A 16721-nucleotide genomic window follows, 5' to 3' on the forward strand; every position below is an offset into this window, starting at 1 on the left:
CAATAGGGACCAGAGATTTTTCCTCCTCTTTCTACTGAATACAAGTAAGACAGAATGTGTAATAGGTGGCAGCTAAAAATAGATTAAACAACATAGTGAACATCTTACCTGAAAACCTACTTTTACTGAAGAGGAGTAGTATTGCATTGACACATGTGGGTGCAGGTTGTTATTGAAAGTGACAGGTTTTTTAACATAAATAATTTTGGTGTCCTTGATTCTGAATGTAAAGACCTAACAATGTCTGCATTTTAGGCCTAACGAATATTCAGTGTCCACAAACAGTGTTGGTATTCTTGTCAGTTTGCTGTGATAACTTAGAAGTAATACAAACTAAACTTCTTTAACTTTAAAAACTGACTGAACGACTTAAATGATAAGTAAACAATTATTGAAGCGTCTTCCTTGTTGAGCTGCAGTGTGTGTGTGTGTGTGTGTGTGTGTGTGTGTGTGTGTGTGTGTGTTGTTGGGGTATATAATCCAATAGCATTGGAAGGTATAATCTTCTTCATTTGTCTAACTAGGAAAGCTAAAGCCAAATATTAGATTCAGACAAACTTTAGAATACATTTTTGCACAAAATCAGGATTGTCGATTTTGTCCTTCATCACTTATTGGAAGCACATGGCTGACCTCATCTACCCATCCCTCTAACTTGTGTTTTCTTATGTAACCATAAATATATGTCAATGTGTTTTGTCTTTCCCCCATTTGATTGTTAAAAGGGCTATTGTATTTAAAAGTAGTTTTAAAAGAAGTAGAGCACACATTTGATCAGGCCCTACATGGCTGCACATCCAGGGTATGTTTTCAATCATTTTACCTTGTTTGAACATGCAGACCTCATGGCACCAGAACATTCAGAATACCGTGGGATAATATCAAGTTGGTACTTTTCAGAAGTAGGCTATCAAGAAGTCCTCATAGGCTACTCCAGTTGATAGCTACATTGTATATGTTGCTGTCCTTGTCCTTTCATCCATGGCTTTGACGTCAAAATAATGAACTCGTGGTGATTTACAATGGGCTACACTCTACACAGTCTATGGCTACACTGTTAAAACTGCACATCAACGGCCTTGATGACCTATCAAAGTGTGTATTAAACCTTCATCTGTATTTCTGTTGTGTGCGTGTCAGTATAAAACTAGTGGGTGTGTATGCTTGGAGGGGGTCTGAGTGCACTGAGTTCGTGAGAATAATAATAGGAATCTTATTGATGATGACTGATGCAGCTTCTCGCACCCTATCCGCGATTTACGGGTCTTTGTTCCCTCCCTCTCTCCTCCGGTCTTTGGTTACCATGGCGATGACGTCAAGTTGCACCACCAATTCAGCCCAGTAGAAGGTCTTTATAGGCGGTGCCAAAGACTCCCGGACGATCGACTGCAGGAATCACCATCCTGTGAATCTCTGCTGCTCTGATTCCTATCTCCTACTCGACCACCCTTGTATCCATCTGTTACAAAAATGCGCGAAATTGTGCATTTGCAAGCCGGTCAGTGCGGAAACCAGATCGGAGCCAAGGTATTCCTCTGATTTCCTTTTCTCTGTTTGGTTTGTCTTTCATTAGACTAGTGCAGGCGAGGGGAGGCGTCTAATCCATCCTCCAAGAATTCTCTAGAATAAACCCACCGTGTCCTCTCTTGATTGAAGCGTCGTGCAATTAATACAAATTATAATACTAGACGTTTGGTCATTGATAGGCTATTCTCTGCAGGGTTTACATTGGGCTCAAGATTCGGCACGCGCTGATTTGCGTGGTTTAATTGTGTATTCGATGCTAAAAGAACACACTGTACGATTGAAAGCCAACAAGCTTAACACTAGGCTACTAAATGTTAAAATGACAAAAATAACATCATGTAGGCCTAGGCTATTGGTGCAAAATCAGACATTTTTCAACTAGAATTGGCTTGAAAAGAATTAAGTAAAAATAGGTCATGAAGGTGGAGGGGGAGGGGAGGCTGCTACTACAGTGACATGATTACATTACTACTACCAAATACTTCATATAAATTAATTGCATTACTCGACAAAAAGGTACAGTCAAATGCTAATTTTGCATGGAATTATTAAAGCGAATTTGTTTGTCTTAATTATAGGATTATTGCCATCTGCTTGATTACTGTTGAGACACTGCAGCTCAACAGACTGCTCTTCTGAGCTGCATTCAGTTAGATAATTAAAACAGTCATTACAGCATTGCATGTTTAAATATAGGTTCCTTTAAAGTAGCTTTATGCTATTTCAGGGAAATGATAGCCTACTGTTACCCATTTCAGTACATTAAATTAATTGTAGGTCTATTTATTTTTTATTTTATTTTTACCTTGGCCTATAATATCAACATCTGTCTCTCCCTCCTCTACTTCCATGTCTATTTTTTTCAGTTCTGGGAGGTGATCAGTGATGAGCATGGCATTGATCCCACTGGTGCCTACCACGGAGACAGTGATCTGCAGCTAGACAGAATCAGCGTCTATTACAATGAGGCCACAGGTAAGCTACACATTTAGCTATAATACAAAAGAGAGCAAGTTCAACCATCTCTTTTCTTCCCTCACCTACCCAGCTCTCCAACTATGCAAAATGATTTGCATACACATTTGTGTTTTACATTAAACTCACCATGCTTCACAAGCTTGTAAGATTTACCAGGAATGACCTTGTCGATCTATTCGACCACATTTCAGGTGGAAAGTATGTGCCCCGAGCCATCCTGGTGGATCTGGAGCCTGGTACGATGGACTCAGTCAGGTCCGGTCCCTTCGGGCAGATCTTTAGACCCGACAACTTTGTCTTTGGTAAGCTATGTGAATTTAGTGAAGATGCACTTACCTGTTGTCACATCCAAATTTGGTATGTTGACTTTTGCTGTGGTCTCTAATAAGAACAGCTTTCCTGTGTTTCCTACATAAATGAACTGTGGTACTCTTGACTACAGGTCAGAGTGGAGCTGGAAACAACTGGGCCAAGGGCCACTACACTGAGGGAGCCGAGCTGGTCGACTCTGTCCTGGATGTCGTGAGGAAAGAGGCCGAGAGCTGCGATTGCCTCCAGGGCTTCCAGCTCACTCACTCCCTAGGTGGCGGTACCGGCTCTGGCATGGGCACTCTTCTCATCAGCAAGATACGCGAGGAGTACCCTGACCGCATCATGAACACCTTCAGCGTGGTGCCTTCTCCCAAGGTGTCGGACACTGTGGTGGAGCCCTACAACGCCACTCTCTCTGTCCACCAGCTGGTAGAGAACACAGATGAGACCTACTGCATTGACAATGAAGCTCTCTATGATATCTGCTTCCGCACACTTAAACTCACCACCCCCACCTATGGAGATCTAAACCATTTGGTGTCCGCCACCATGAGCGGGGTGACCACATGTCTTCGTTTCCCCGGCCAGCTCAACGCTGACCTCCGTAAACTGGCTGTCAACATGGTGCCCTTCCCCCGTCTGCACTTCTTCATGCCAGGCTTTGCCCCCCTGACCAGCAGGGGCAGCCAGCAGTATCGCGCCCTGTCTGTGCCCGAGCTCACCCAGCAGATGTTCGACGCCAAGAACATGATGGCTGCCTGCGACCCACGGCACGGCCGCTACCTCACCGTGGCTGCGGTGTTCAGGGGCCGCATGTCCATGAAGGAGGTGGATGAGCAGATGTTGAATGTGCAGAACAAGAACAGCAGCTACTTCGTTGAATGGATCCCGAACAATGTGAAGACCGCCGTCTGTGACATCCCACCCCGTGGCCTCAAAATGGCTGCCACTTTTATCGGCAACAGCACGGCAATACAGGAGCTGTTCAAGCGCATCTCCGAGCAGTTCACCGCCATGTTCCGCCGTAAGGCTTTCCTCCACTGGTACACTGGTGAGGGCATGGATGAGATGGAGTTCACAGAGGCAGAAAGCAACATGAATGACCTGGTGTCCGAGTACCAGCAGTACCAGGATGCCACCGCTGAGGAGGGCGAGTTTGAGGAAGAGGGAGAGGAGGAAGTTGCCTAAAACCTCAGCCTACCCAGCTGCCAAATCTCATTTTATCTCGCCCATCCCCCAATTCCATCCCTTCCATCTCTCTTCATCAGAAATTGAATGGTCTGCCACACTCTGAAAAACTGTCAACATCTAGATGACTGTTCCTCTAATGTTAGACATTGATGTGTATTTATACTGGTGACGTTTTTGGTTCATTTGTTTTTTTTATGTTGTGAATGCACAGACTTATTGGCATCCTTACATCTGTCCTGTCATTGCCTTGTGGAAATTTAAAAGCAAGTGATTTTAACTGTAAAGCCTTGAATTTGTAGGATGAATAAAATGTGATTAAAAAGGCCACTTTTACTGTCTCTGAGTTTTTATTGATTCACTTAATGTGTGATGATCTGACATTATTACTGCACTTCAGTGTCTGTTCGTGAATGTGTCGACAAGGGAAGTAGTTCTGATATATTGGTTCTATATTGGCGACATTTACTCAAGTTTCCAAATATTTTTGATTTAGAAAAGTATCTGTATATAAAAGATTAGACTCGCTCTACAATTTTTCATTACATTATAGATAACCTTTTTGTTCCAGAGAGACGAACAATGGCTTCAGTGTTTCAGAGACTTTCTTCGGTACAGTCTGACAGGTTATTGCAGGAGCTGAACTTTTCACTCTCTGACTATCAGGACTTCTTATCTGCTCAGCTGTTTTTAAAGACTAAGCGTACAAAGTTATGGACTTGTTCACATTTTCCCCAATGCATAGATTTTTTTTTATGTGGTATATATACTGTACAATTTTATTAAATGTTTCCCTGTTTATGTTATTTTGACTAGGATTTGAATACTGCGGATATAATCATACCTTTAGAGTGACGTGATGTATTTTTAAGGCAACTCATTAATTTGAACAGGATGTCCTCATAGATGCTTTAAATGATTTATATGCTTTGCAAAGTTTAACTATTCAACTATTTTACAAACATATATTTGAAAAAATCATTAATAAAATGTAACATTGTAAAACATCTGCTTGATTATTATGCATTATGCACTGTATGGTTGATCTGATGAAATTAACTTTAAATAATGTGAATTCAAATTAGTTTAAAAAAAATACTTGAATTGTAAACAATTGCTTGCTTTTGCTCAATATATTTTCTCAGTATAACCTAATTTTTAACATACAGCTTCCTTTATAAAATCAATAGTTTTTGCATGTTTAATTACAGTCATTTTTGACTAAAAAACATCTGTCTTGATGCAATGGACTCATTAGGACTCCAGCAAGACAAATAATTAGTTTGAGGTAAAAGATTGCTATAGATTTTTGCCAGTGACAGTATTTCATAATAGACTGAATCAAATCAAAAATATGGTAAATGGCAACTAAAACAAGAAAAAACAGCTCTAACCTAAAATGATTAATGATGATAAAATACTGAAACTCTTGTGTAATTTGTGGGGAGGAATTGTTCAAAACCTCCTTGAAATGTCCAATTGTTCTTGAAATCAGCTAGATCCATCCAGGGGCATTTCTTCATAGTGCCATGCAGGAACCGTTCAGTGCTTGTTGAAATGAAAGCTCAAACTTTGCAATATGTGCTCTCTTAAACCTGGAGAGATTTTTCTTTCATTAATCAGCTCAAAAGATCTGCTATGCAAATGTTTGCAGGACTTTGTAGAAACATAAAGCACAAAATGTCAAATGAGTCTTTCCTCTTTTGGTAACTTTAGTGCATCTGGTACTGCCACACCATGTGCACCAGACTGTTCCTCAGAACTGGGTCTATACGTCCCTTCAGTCTGTCTCTTCTTTTTCACCACGCAGAGGAGCCAGCCGAGAACAGCCAAGATTATGGCCAGAACACCCAGGGTGACTGTAGGGGCCACGATAGCTGCAATGTTGGGTCCCTGAAAATGGAAAATTACAGGACAGTGGTCAATCTAGTGACACTGGATACTTTCGAAAGTCAATTAGTGGTCATGATAAAGATTTTTTTACTCACAGCAGTGTTATTAGAACGTGTGTCACTTTCAAGCATAGTATTATTCCCTGTGAAAAGAGATGAAACATAAGCACATTTCTCAAAATGTTACATTTTTCCATTAAGTACATGTAAACACAGTCACTGAAAAAACAATCCATACAAAGATAAAGAAAGCCATACAGAGGGATATTTAAAATCTAGTTACATAATAATGTGCACAATGTCTTTGGTGTACTTACAAACTTTCCAATCCATCGTTTTATGAGTACATAACCTATTTGTACTACTTGTAGACGTTTGGTATCATTTCGGGCATTATTAGTGGGGTAACTTACAAGATACAAACGTGGGTCCATTAGCCCTTGTGCTAAGCTATTCAGCTGATAACGCTACTCTAGCTAACTCTCCCAATGTTCGACCCAGGTGAAAAAAGCTTCTGGGGGGGTGTTTGGCTCGAGGTCATGGTGCAAAGGACCCTAGGGTGAGTTACTCCGAAAATCACTTTAAGTGAGGTGTGACTGTCCACTTATAACTAATGGCCGAACGATCAATGCCCATAAGACAAACTTTTTTAGTTAAGAAACTAACAGGAGGCAGATCTAAACCTACTTTAAAGTAAAACCTCTATTTTACACAAGTAGAAAAAGAGGAAGCAACAGCAGAAGTTGCTTTTAGCCTTATGCACACTTTGAAGGTAACAAACACAAAACACAGCATACCAGTCATCCCGCCAGCCATGTGATTACTCAGTGACATCGCAAAACTACTTAGTAACTTGACCAAGACTGTGTATGAGGAGGAGGAGAAGCTCAGGAATGCAGTGTAGTGCAGCTATACAGTCTGATACTGAGTCAAACGACACAGTTGTTTGAAATATGGAGAAAAAACATAAATCTATTGCTGTTTTGTTTGTTCGTTTTGAGCGTAACAGAGGTACTGAACATCATTTTATTAAGAATGTTTTGTTTTGGAAACTTAAACCCCCACCCATACCATTTTCTGAGTCAATCATTCACTACGGCAAATAGTAAACTTTGCAGGGACACGAGTACAACTTGATAACAAGAAGAAGGGGTTACAAAAGGGAGCTGAATGTATTGTGAAATTGAATTCTTTTGATAAGATAAACGTGGATGTAAATATACCTCTTTCTCATATGACAGAGTGTGTTTCTTTTTTCTTATTCTTTTCTTAATTCACTGTTCTTACAACATGCTGACAAGCCCGTGCATGTTTCAGATTTGCTCTGTATCATTGCAGGATATAATGGTGTGTATGTGGGTGTGTGTAGGCGTGGTGAGAAGTATGTTTTATTTGTGTGGGAGTGTTGAGGATGAAGGGATGGTTACTGACTCACCCCACACAGGCTTATTGCTCAGTGCAAGAAGAAGAACACTCCTGACCACAACTCCAGGCATGGCCAGCACATCCGGACACACTGCCATCTCTACCCGTGACCAGCAGGGCAAAGGGAGAGCAGACTGGGACTTTGGGGCATTAGCTTGGGTCCATTTCATTAGGGCCAACATTCACAGTGTGGATTTATCGCCCATCTTGAACAGCCAAAGACACGTTATTTCCAGTGATGTAAAGACAAATGTCCTTTTTTTGACACAGAAACACCATACAAATACTGAGTCACACATTCAGCCTGCTGTTGAATCACCATAAACCTGCAATGACCACAGGAAAACAATAGACTATTAATAGCATATGTATTAAAAACTGAATACAGCTTTAATGTTCAACCCCTTCTCATTTGCAGCAATATTGTTATATTTACTACTTATAAAGAAGACAATGTGTTGGGTAAAGTTAATTTCCCATAAACTCTGTAGGAAAACATACCATTGATCCGGCTGTTTTCAGGTGATCGCAGCAAAACGGGAAACATCGAACAGGTTGATTCTCGCTTCCGGCTCACCTTGTCAAAAATGAAACCGCAACAAAGGATTTAATCCAATGAAAATAACAGTTAGGCTAACGTCTCAAGACAAAAACCGTGCTTCTGAAATACTTCTGAATGGGTCCAATACCAGACTACCTAGACTACCAGTCGGTGTTTTATGTAAAGCAGTTTTTTCGTCTACTCTTCAAATCGCCATTGGTCACATGGTTGAGTTTCGTGTTACATTACCTGAGCGCAGTTATCCACCTGCAGCAGAGAGGACAGATACTCCTTTGTATAAGGTCGGAGAAAAAAACGCAGTTTACTGAAGCAGAGCAGACCCGATCCCCTCTGTTGCCATATAAAAACCTCCTCAAAATACACTACTAGGCTATATAAAGGATTACTTTAATCACATTCGTGTCACAGTATGCCTATTTACCTCCTGATACTTGAATTAAGATGAACTTTTCTTGTATGATGCCAGGTTGCTGTCACTTGCTCCAACCTGCTGGAGTGGCAATGTTTAACTGTACTACCCTCCCCTCCCCGCACAGCTCCTACCTAGAAGAACCTGGCTGATGGTGGTGACATGAAACAGCGCCTCCGTCAGGTTTTATGTTACCCAACATGAAAAAGCATATCAACATTCCTGAGATATTTTAAGGATGAATTCGGCGGCCAGCTGGTCCAATGGGCTCTAATCCTCACCTAATCTCCCATTCTCAGACTCAGAGGGGCAAAGAAAATGTAGGCTGCTTCAGGCCTAATCTGTGGTGGTCAAACAGTTTTGATTTGGACAGTGTGTGAGAGCAGTGAGGCGTTTTTGAAAAGCAGAGAACTGCTGTGGAAAATCACTCTTATATTACAGCAGTGAGTCAGTCTGAGGAAATGCCATACCATTTTTGTGTTTGTTTTTGTTTTTACGGTTTTATACAGTTGACCGGACCGGCCTATTTATTATTTTATTCACTAATTACAATTTTCTTTGTTATTAACAGTATTCTATTTATGAGAGTAGGTTATGAGTCATGCAGAAAAAGTCACCTAATTACATAACCTTTGTGTTGAAAAAGTGATGGTGTAACCTACACTATATTAATGCATGCGAAATGTGGTGGTGAGTGGTGGTAATATTGAGACTAGCCTGCTGAATTACAGGCTATATTAAAATCATAGAATATCTGGTCATCGAATTCAATGACAATTCATTCAATTAAAACATGGAAATACTATTTAATTGCAAATAAGGCATGCCAACCCATGATCAATATTCTTTAATGTAGAAAAGCTATGAACAACTTGTAGGCCTCTATCTTGTCATATTTTCGTTTTACATGAACCAGTTTCCATGTAAAACCAATAAAATTTTAGTCATATGTTTGTCTTTCTTCTTCCTGGTAGGCCTACATGATTGTCCTCTCAGTTACACTAGAAAAAAAAAGCCTGTATCAGTCAGTTGTCCCATATACTGCAGGCATATGATTTACAAAAGGTGTGGAAACATCACATGTAATAGTCTTTGCATTTTTTTTTGGTTCATTAAAGATTTGTTTCAAGGATAATTCCCAAGGTTGTATTGTGACATTGTTGTATTTGATTGCATTAGGATATCATTTATGTTACTGTACCTCCCAACCCAAGGTAATTATGTTTAACTGTTCGTAACCAAAACAGTAGCAACATACTTGCAACATATGGACTGACTTGAGACAGATCAAAGGTTTATGCCAATACAATACACCTTCCAACCCGATTTAGTACTTTGGCCAGTCAGGAAAAGAATTATCTGTTTCTGGTTAAAAATAATGTCAATAAAAAATGTAAGCAATGTGCAATTAGATTTTGTAAGCTCACGTTTTTTTGCACATGTTATACATAGCCTACTGTGAACTTTTGCAGATCCCCTGATAAATATTTCTGCACACCCTGCACTAAACCCTACAGCCTTCATCCTTTCCCTTTCTAAAACAGTTGCATTGTACAAATTTGTTTTAGTTATAGTGTCTTTTTACATACTTTTTATTGCAATATATCTATTTTGTATATATGTTCTTGACTCTAGCAGTCATTTGCTTTATTGTATCCTTTTTTATATATATTTTTTGTATGTACCGGGGCAAATTCCTTGCAAGTGCAAACTCACTTTGGTAATAAATCTGATGTTGATTCTGATATACCGTGCCACTAGGGGGCGATTGAGGCACTTTGCCTTTCCTTTGATGGAAGCGGCTCCTCTTACGCGCACGTACCGCTTGCCGTAGGCGCGGTGGAGGACAGTGGAAGCGGCGGGAGAGCGTTATTAGCATATCTCTCCTCAAATTTAATAACCGCTAACGTTAACGTTAGTTAAACATTGATTAAGTTAGTAGTGCGCATTTAGTCGTATCATTAGGGCTTAAGTTTGTTTAAACCAAAGGTGTTTGGCAGATAAGGATAATACTGGCGACTCTGTTACCGCTTGTGTCGTTGTAGCGTTGTTTTTTTTAAGCATTCCCCGGGAATCTGATTTTGAACGTTTGTTTTTGGTTAGCTAGCCCGTTTAGCGCTGCACCAACAACAATGGCGAAGGTACAGGTGTTAAATGTGGCTGTCCTAGATAACCCGAGTCCCTTCGGAAACCCTTTTCAGTTTGAAATAACGTTTGAATGTATGGAGGACCTTCCCGAAGGTAGGTGCCATCGCAAAAAGCTGTCATATTGTGTGTCCGAAGCCAAAGCTTGAGCCTGTTGCTAACGTTAGGTTAATTCTGTCAGTAACGTTACTAGAGTTTGCTAACAGCTAACGCTAGGTTAGCTACAGTAGCTAACTTAAGTCAGAAAGATACATTTATGAAAGGTAACATGACGTTACAAGGAAATAGCAAAGTAACGTTACAAAGCTTGACTGAATAAGTTCTCTGTGGTGGACACATCTCTAGCTAATTTGTCTTGCATAGGTCAGATCCGTGAAACTTTATTTTTCGTTGGAATATTGAGTTTGCATTCCTCAAAACAATATAAACATATGCAAAACAACAAGCCTATATTGACAATGCATGCAAATGCATAGGTAAATTAAAATAGTAACGTTACATAACAAAAGTAAATATAATGTTACTTGAGGCAGGGCATTATCACCTTCCAGCAGTCAATGTAACCATGCTCATTTAGGTTTCTGCACACAACCAAATATATCAATGTATCACACATAATTTGTATTTTGAGACCCTATCAGTAAATCTTTTTTAGCAGATCAAATAAATGAGTAAATAATACAGACCTAAAACATTCTGTCCTATTCAAAACACCAAATTGAGACAGAATGACACTTCATATATATATATATATATATATATATATATATATATAATATATAAATAAATAAAGGTGACATTTTTTATAGTTACACTGTAACTATAAAATGTCACTAAAGAGCTTGGGAGGATTGTAACTATGGACACAGCAGAGTTAAGTGTCTACTTTAGGGCTACAGCCAAACTACTTATTTTTTTTAAAGTCTACTTCTACAGCATGTAGTCCAAACATTACAGTATAATGTTACTGTATATATTGTTATTGGTATACCAGCAACTTTGCTGCATTCTTTATTTTCTTATTGTAGTATGTGGATTATTAGTCACGCATGAAATGGCTAATTTCTATTTGTATGTTACACAACAGTTTTGCACAGTAATACATTCCCTTACATTTTGATATCTCTGTAAATGTGACTGTATTTGAACACATTTCTGAATATCAAGCTATTGCTATGGAAAGTGAATGCAAAATCACATGAACTATGACTTTCAACAATGTGAAAATCAGAAAAGCATGTACTTAGTGGCTGTATTTGATAAGCTTTGTGGCGTTTAGTAATTTTACTAGATGAGTGAGAAATATAACAAAATAAGTTATCAATAATAATGATTATAATTGGCATTTTCCGTTCAACATCTAATTGGTTAATGGAATAATTGTTTCAGTTCATTCACTACACACTACTATAACTTTGTGTTTTTATTGTGAAAGATATCTTTATTTACTTTGTTTTGTTTTTTTAATAGATCTCGAATGGAAGATCATCTATGTTGGCTCAGCAGAAAGTGAAGAGTATGACCAAGTCCTTGACTCCGTCTTGGTTGGTCCAGTACCTGCTGGGAGACATATGTTTGTGTTTCAGGTGTGTTTGGCTGGGGCAACCTACGGTAACTGAAAAAGTGCTTTGTGTTGCTTAGCCATATAGCATGCTGGGAACAGTAATTTCTAACTTGTTATTACACCTTTCAAAATTGGCAAGTGCATCCTCCTCCTTGCATCATGCTTCCTTGCCTTTAACATTTTGAGCATGGCCAGGTGACCAAAATGTAGCCCCCCCAATTGTTGTATATCATGTCACACTGTGGGTAGTTGTTTTTCTGCCATAATGGTGCATTCAGACCAAAAAAAGCGATCCAGCGATTTGCCACAGGGTTGTGCGGCGGGGGGAGTGTCAGTGAAACAGCCCATTTGTGTGATGTCCTGTTGTGTTCTTTAACTGTCCAATGTAGCACAAGTACACTTTATATTTCACAATTACTGTTTTCCATCAGATCGTTTCTCGACATTTCCGACCACACTTGAAGGCAGCTTTATTTCACAGGAGAGAGGGAAACAAAAGAGACGTGCGAGATATAGGGAGTGCTTTGTTGTTGCAGGAAACATTCAACTCTTACACAAACTCCCGGGCAGTTCAGTGCTTATGTTTCAGCTAACAAGTCTGAACTCCGTGCAGTGTGAATGAGGCCTAAACTGGATGGGATGCTTTATGTGAAGAAAGTGGCTACTAGAGCTCAATCGATAAATCAGCCGATATATCTATCTCTCTCTCTGTATTGGCATATGTCTACTGATAAACAACAAGAAATTAAAGTACAGAAATGCAAAAGATGTGATTTAAAACAGCATCCCAATTCTATAGTTTATCTATAGTGGCAAGTTTTTTATTTTTTTTTATTTTTTCAGCTATAGTATAATGTCCAGTACATGTCTTGGTCGTAGTTGTTAAAAAAATCCACGGTAACCTTATGACATTTTTTTATATATGTTATTTGTTGTCTAACGAAAATGGACAGTGGCCGATATACCATTATTTAAAACTCTCAAAGATCAATATCGGACTTGGCTTCAATAAACCTTTATCAGTCCTGCTAAAGTAGCTACTCAACATATGATTATAATAAACTGACACAATGTGGACATTAAAACCTCAGCAAATAGGATTTCTTCAAAAGCAGTTTCAGTTCAGCAAAAAGTACTCATAATTCTCTTTGTTCGTAGCATACTAACAGAGGCCGGCTTCAGCAGTCTCTTGTTCTACATGCTCAGCAGGATCATCTCAAGTCTGTTTGGGGCTAAACAGGCTCATTAACTAGAAACCTTTTATTGTGGAGCATCAGTTAGACATTATAAAAGGGTCTTAAATGTGACGTAAATGCATTTGCCTCAACTATATTTATAATTGTTATTAAATATCAGCAAATATCAATTTCAAGTGGTGTGCATTCGTTGAAAAAAAAAAAAAAACTTTGTTTCAACTATATGGCATTTTAACTACTGGCTTAAGTTTTATGCACTTGTCATACACATATCACATTTACATCTATAAGTAATCAGCATACTGAACCTTTATTTGCATTATGTTCTACTTGTTGATTTCACTGCATTATCTGTAACTATTGATTCATCTATAACAGTCCTTCCAGAAAAAAGTTTTTTTTTGTGATTGTTGAGGGCAAAAATCCTTGATTATGCGGCACGTTTTCTTAAAAAATGCGATGGAATATGTGGGATATTTATGCAATTTTATGCGATGAAATTGCGGGAACTTGCAAAAACTGCGGTTTGATGAAAAAGAGAAAAAAAAAAGTGATTCCCAACACCCTGCTTTTCGATATCGTTCCCATGGCAACGTTTGGCTGATTATGCATTGAATTATGCGATCGCATAATCGCGTTTTTCTGGAGGGACTGCTATAAGCGATATATAGCAGTACTATAAGGCCTTTTAAATAAACCATGTTATAATCCATTAATAGACAAATTTTTTACAAGCCTTTATCTTTCATACGAACTGATTTTGATTAATCCTGTTATAGTCTCGCTTGACAGCACTGCAGAGTCAGGTCTGGCCCCTCCACACATATACTCCTGGATAGAAGATAAAAAATGGTCTGGGTTGTTTGCATTTCTTTAAACCAATCACAATCATCTTGGGTGGCACTAAGCTCCGGTCGCAGCAACGGAAGATCTTCTTCAAATTGGTCTCAGAAGGGAAAAATGCCACATACAATACTAAATGACGTTAACCGTTCACACAACACAGTAACCTGAGCTCGATAAATTAGCTGGATAGATGGTTAAGCGCAATTTGCTCCTACCAGTGTATCGGCGTGTGTATTTTTTTTACATAGCAAATCCCCGCCAACCGGTCCCAGTTAGATAGGAAATGTTGTAAACATATTCTTTGTACATTCTTACAATCATTCCCTGAAAGAACCAAGCATGCCTGCTTTGTTGTACAATCCAAATAATCTTCAAAACTTAGCGTGTAGCTTGCTAAGTTTTTTTGTTGTTTTCCGAAACTACCGGAGTTTTGCAATGCGAGTGACATCTGGTGGAATATCCGGCTGCGCTGGATGTTCCAGCAATTATCCGCTAAATGTCGTCGATCCTGACTAATCTTATCCCAACATTGGTGCCATAATCCCCATTTGACCAGATAGACAGACAGTTTAAATTCTGGAAATATATACAAAAAGTTGCTTTATATGTCCACACATCTAAGGGTTGTGTTTCTTTTAACAGGCTGATGCCCCAAACACTGGATTGATTCCTGAAAGTGATGCTGTTGGTGTGACTGTAGTGCTGATTACCTGCACGTACCGTGGCCAGGAGTTCATTCGCATTGGTTACTATGTGAACAATGAATACACAGAACCCGAGCTTCGTGAAAATCCACCGATCAAGCCAGACTACACCCAGGTCAGGCTAAAAGTTGATTTCTAGATAATCTGAGTTCTGATATCAGTGTTACTGCCTAATGCTTATTTCACTGTTTTTAAATAAAACTTTTGGATAATGATATTTCATGAGCTTTAATGTATATTGTTCTTTCTGGTTGAAGACGAGTTTTTAAGGAATTTGTCAATAAAAAGTCAACCCAAAAATAGACCTTACAGACATTAGGCGAAAGACATACACTACACAACCCTAAGAACATGCTTTTTGTTGTATTAATCGTTAAAATAGCAAAATCAATCAAGCTAAAGGTTTTTATCAAACCGCATGGTGTACTAATACTTTGCAGAATTGAAGCTTTTTCTTTCTGTTGAGCCTGCACTTTGGAACACATTATTTGATCCTTCAAAAATTACTAGTAATCCTATCAAATTCCCTTGGTTATATAACTAGTTCAGCAGAAATGTTACTTCTCTGTGAACAGTGTTTCAGATAGTAACTTCAGTAATAAGCCATTGTGAGTTTTGCTGTAATGAAAAAGGATTTTGTTTGTAACTTTTCACTCACAGTAGCCATGTTGTAGTTTAATTTAGCTTATTATATAGTTGTTTATTTGATTAATTGTTGAATGAATGCCATTTGGCACTGTTGTAACATTCTTATCTACAGGGTTCACATTTTCTTGCCCTAAACATAGCTGGCAATTGGAGTGGGATGTATTGCTTACTAGATAGTAGCAATATGCACATTAGCAAAAATCAGCTGCAGTGGAGAAAGGTTTTCGAACGTGTTCAGAGTGTTTACATTTAGGTTGTAAAATATGTATACACTATGCAGACATTTCATGTTTATCTTAGTCACACCAGTAATGTGTAATTACTTTACTGTTGCTGGTGACCAAGTTTAGGCCAAGTTAAATTGTCTAAAATCTCATCAGATTTGTGTCAGTTACACTTAAAAGCCACATTAATATTCTGAAGTAATGGAAATATATGTACAAAGTATTTATATATATTCCTGCCTTCCTTTTTCAGTTACAGAGAAATATTCTCGCATCAAACCCACGTGTGACCAGATTCCATATAAACTGGGAAGGCAGCGCAGAGCGAATGGAAGACTGTGAAAATGTGGATCCCACGTCAAACTCCAAGCTCCCTCCATCCTGTCTCCCAGGAAAGGCCCCACCCTTAGGGATACTTCCAGATAACTCTATGGACTGCTTATAGAGACGACCCAAGCACAAGCAACAAAGGTGATGGAGAATGCCTGTGGACATTATAGTGGATGTACAGACATCTTTGCCTTACAGCTGCCCTTATTTACCTGAAGATTGTCAAAAATGAACTCTCATCTTGGGCTTCAGATGACTGTTTGTTTCAAGGAAGATTATGAACATCTCACTGGTATAATCATTACTTACAGATGGGGATTTCCTTGCCATGATGTTGAAAGCAATATTGAAGTAGTTTAACTCATGGGAGGGGGGAAAGGTAACTGAAATAATGCAGCTGAACTGAAACAGCACAGAAAACTGATGTATGATTCACCTTCCTTCCTTTTGTTGGTGCAGAAGTAATTTGTACCCATTTAAGAGGATTTCAGCACTGTAGCAATAGGCAACTAAATTGAAATATGTTGCTGTACAGAAATTTGATAATCTGCCATTATATTTGTGTTGAAATGTATTTAGCACTTAAACCTTTTCCCACAGTTTCGGATGAGCTACATCACTTTCTTCGTTATTTTGTTTGCAACTTTTTGTTCCGAATAAAAACAAAACAAAAACATTGTATTTGTTAAGATCTGTGTATGAAAGTTTCTGTGATAGTGAAAACTATGTTCCTTCTTATATACTAATCTTATATTCTTTACTTTTTGCAAT

General features: G+C 38.7%; 3 protein-coding genes across 4 annotated transcripts; 2 read left to right on the forward strand and 1 right to left on the reverse strand.

Annotated features, from left to right (window-relative positions):
• Positions 1-1344: 1344 nt before the first annotated feature.
• tubb4bl (tubulin, beta 4B class IVb-like) lies at positions 1345-4346 on the forward strand. The gene is made up of 4 exons (XM_039824887.1): positions 1345-1527; positions 2394-2502; positions 2697-2807; positions 2948-4346. Exons 1-4 carry the CDS (start codon positions 1471-1473, stop codon positions 4003-4005), a joined length of 1335 nt encoding a protein of 444 aa, XP_039680821.1. The 5' UTR covers positions 1345-1470; the 3' UTR covers positions 4006-4346.
• Positions 4347-5123: 777 nt separating this feature from the next.
• On the reverse strand, positions 5124-8414 carry crb3a (crumbs homolog 3a). Of its 2 annotated transcripts, XM_039824925.1 has the most exons (6): positions 8306-8414; positions 8113-8154; positions 7824-7899; positions 7333-7528; positions 5994-6040; positions 5124-5898 (listed from the first exon to the last, which is right to left on the reverse strand). In XM_039824925.1, the coding sequence occupies exons 4-6, from the start codon at positions 7502-7504 to the stop codon at positions 5689-5691; spliced, it is 429 nt and encodes a 142-aa protein (XP_039680859.1). In that variant the 5' UTR covers positions 7505-7528; positions 7824-7899; positions 8113-8154; positions 8306-8414; the 3' UTR covers positions 5124-5688. The 2 variants fall into 2 exon arrangements, with proteins under 2 accessions (XP_039680859.1, XP_039680860.1); XM_039824926.1 differs by lacking the exon at positions 8113-8154.
• A 1696-nt stretch (positions 8415-10110) lies between these two features.
• asf1ba (anti-silencing function 1Ba histone chaperone) lies at positions 10111-16639 on the forward strand. Its single transcript, XM_039824924.1, has 4 exons — positions 10111-10534; positions 11909-12024; positions 14687-14863; positions 15874-16639. Exons 1-4 carry the CDS (start codon positions 10426-10428, stop codon positions 16063-16065), a joined length of 594 nt encoding a protein of 197 aa, XP_039680858.1. The 5' UTR covers positions 10111-10425; the 3' UTR covers positions 16066-16639.
• The last annotated feature ends 82 nt before the right edge of the window (positions 16640-16721 follow it).

Source organism: Perca fluviatilis, chromosome 15 (genome assembly GCF_010015445.1).
Source record: "Perca fluviatilis chromosome 15, GENO_Pfluv_1.0, whole genome shotgun sequence".
Lineage (NCBI taxonomy): Eukaryota > Metazoa > Chordata > Actinopteri > Perciformes > Percidae > Perca > Perca fluviatilis.

Bases quoted from the DNA above. Each gene is read 5' to 3' on its own strand.
- crb3a (XM_039824926.1), bottom strand. From the start codon at position 7,504: ATGTTGGCCCTAATGAAATGGACCCAAGCTAATGCCCCAAAGTCCCAG. The intron at 6,041-7,332 runs GTGAGTCAGTAA...CTCTTTTCACAG, and splicing joins GAGCAATAAGCCTGTGTGGG to GGAATAATACTATGCTTGAA. The intron at 5,899-5,993 runs GTGAGTAAAAAA...TTCCATTTTCAG, and splicing joins CACGTTCTAATAACACTGCT to GGACCCAACATTGCAGCTAT.
- asf1ba (XM_039824924.1), top strand. From the start codon at position 10,426: ATGGCGAAGGTACAGGTGTTAAATGTGGCTGTCCTAGATAACCCGAGT. The intron at 10,535-11,908 runs GTAGGTGCCATC...TTTTTTTAATAG, and splicing joins TATGGAGGACCTTCCCGAAG to ATCTCGAATGGAAGATCATC. The intron at 14,864-15,873 runs GTCAGGCTAAAA...TTCCTTTTTCAG, and splicing joins TCAAGCCAGACTACACCCAG to TTACAGAGAAATATTCTCGC.
- tubb4bl (XM_039824887.1), top strand. From the start codon at position 1,471: ATGCGCGAAATTGTGCATTTGCAAGCCGGTCAGTGCGGAAACCAGATC. The intron at 1,528-2,393 runs GTATTCCTCTGA...TATTTTTTTCAG, and splicing joins GAAACCAGATCGGAGCCAAG to TTCTGGGAGGTGATCAGTGA. The intron at 2,808-2,947 runs GTAAGCTATGTG...TCTTGACTACAG, and splicing joins ACCCGACAACTTTGTCTTTG to GTCAGAGTGGAGCTGGAAAC.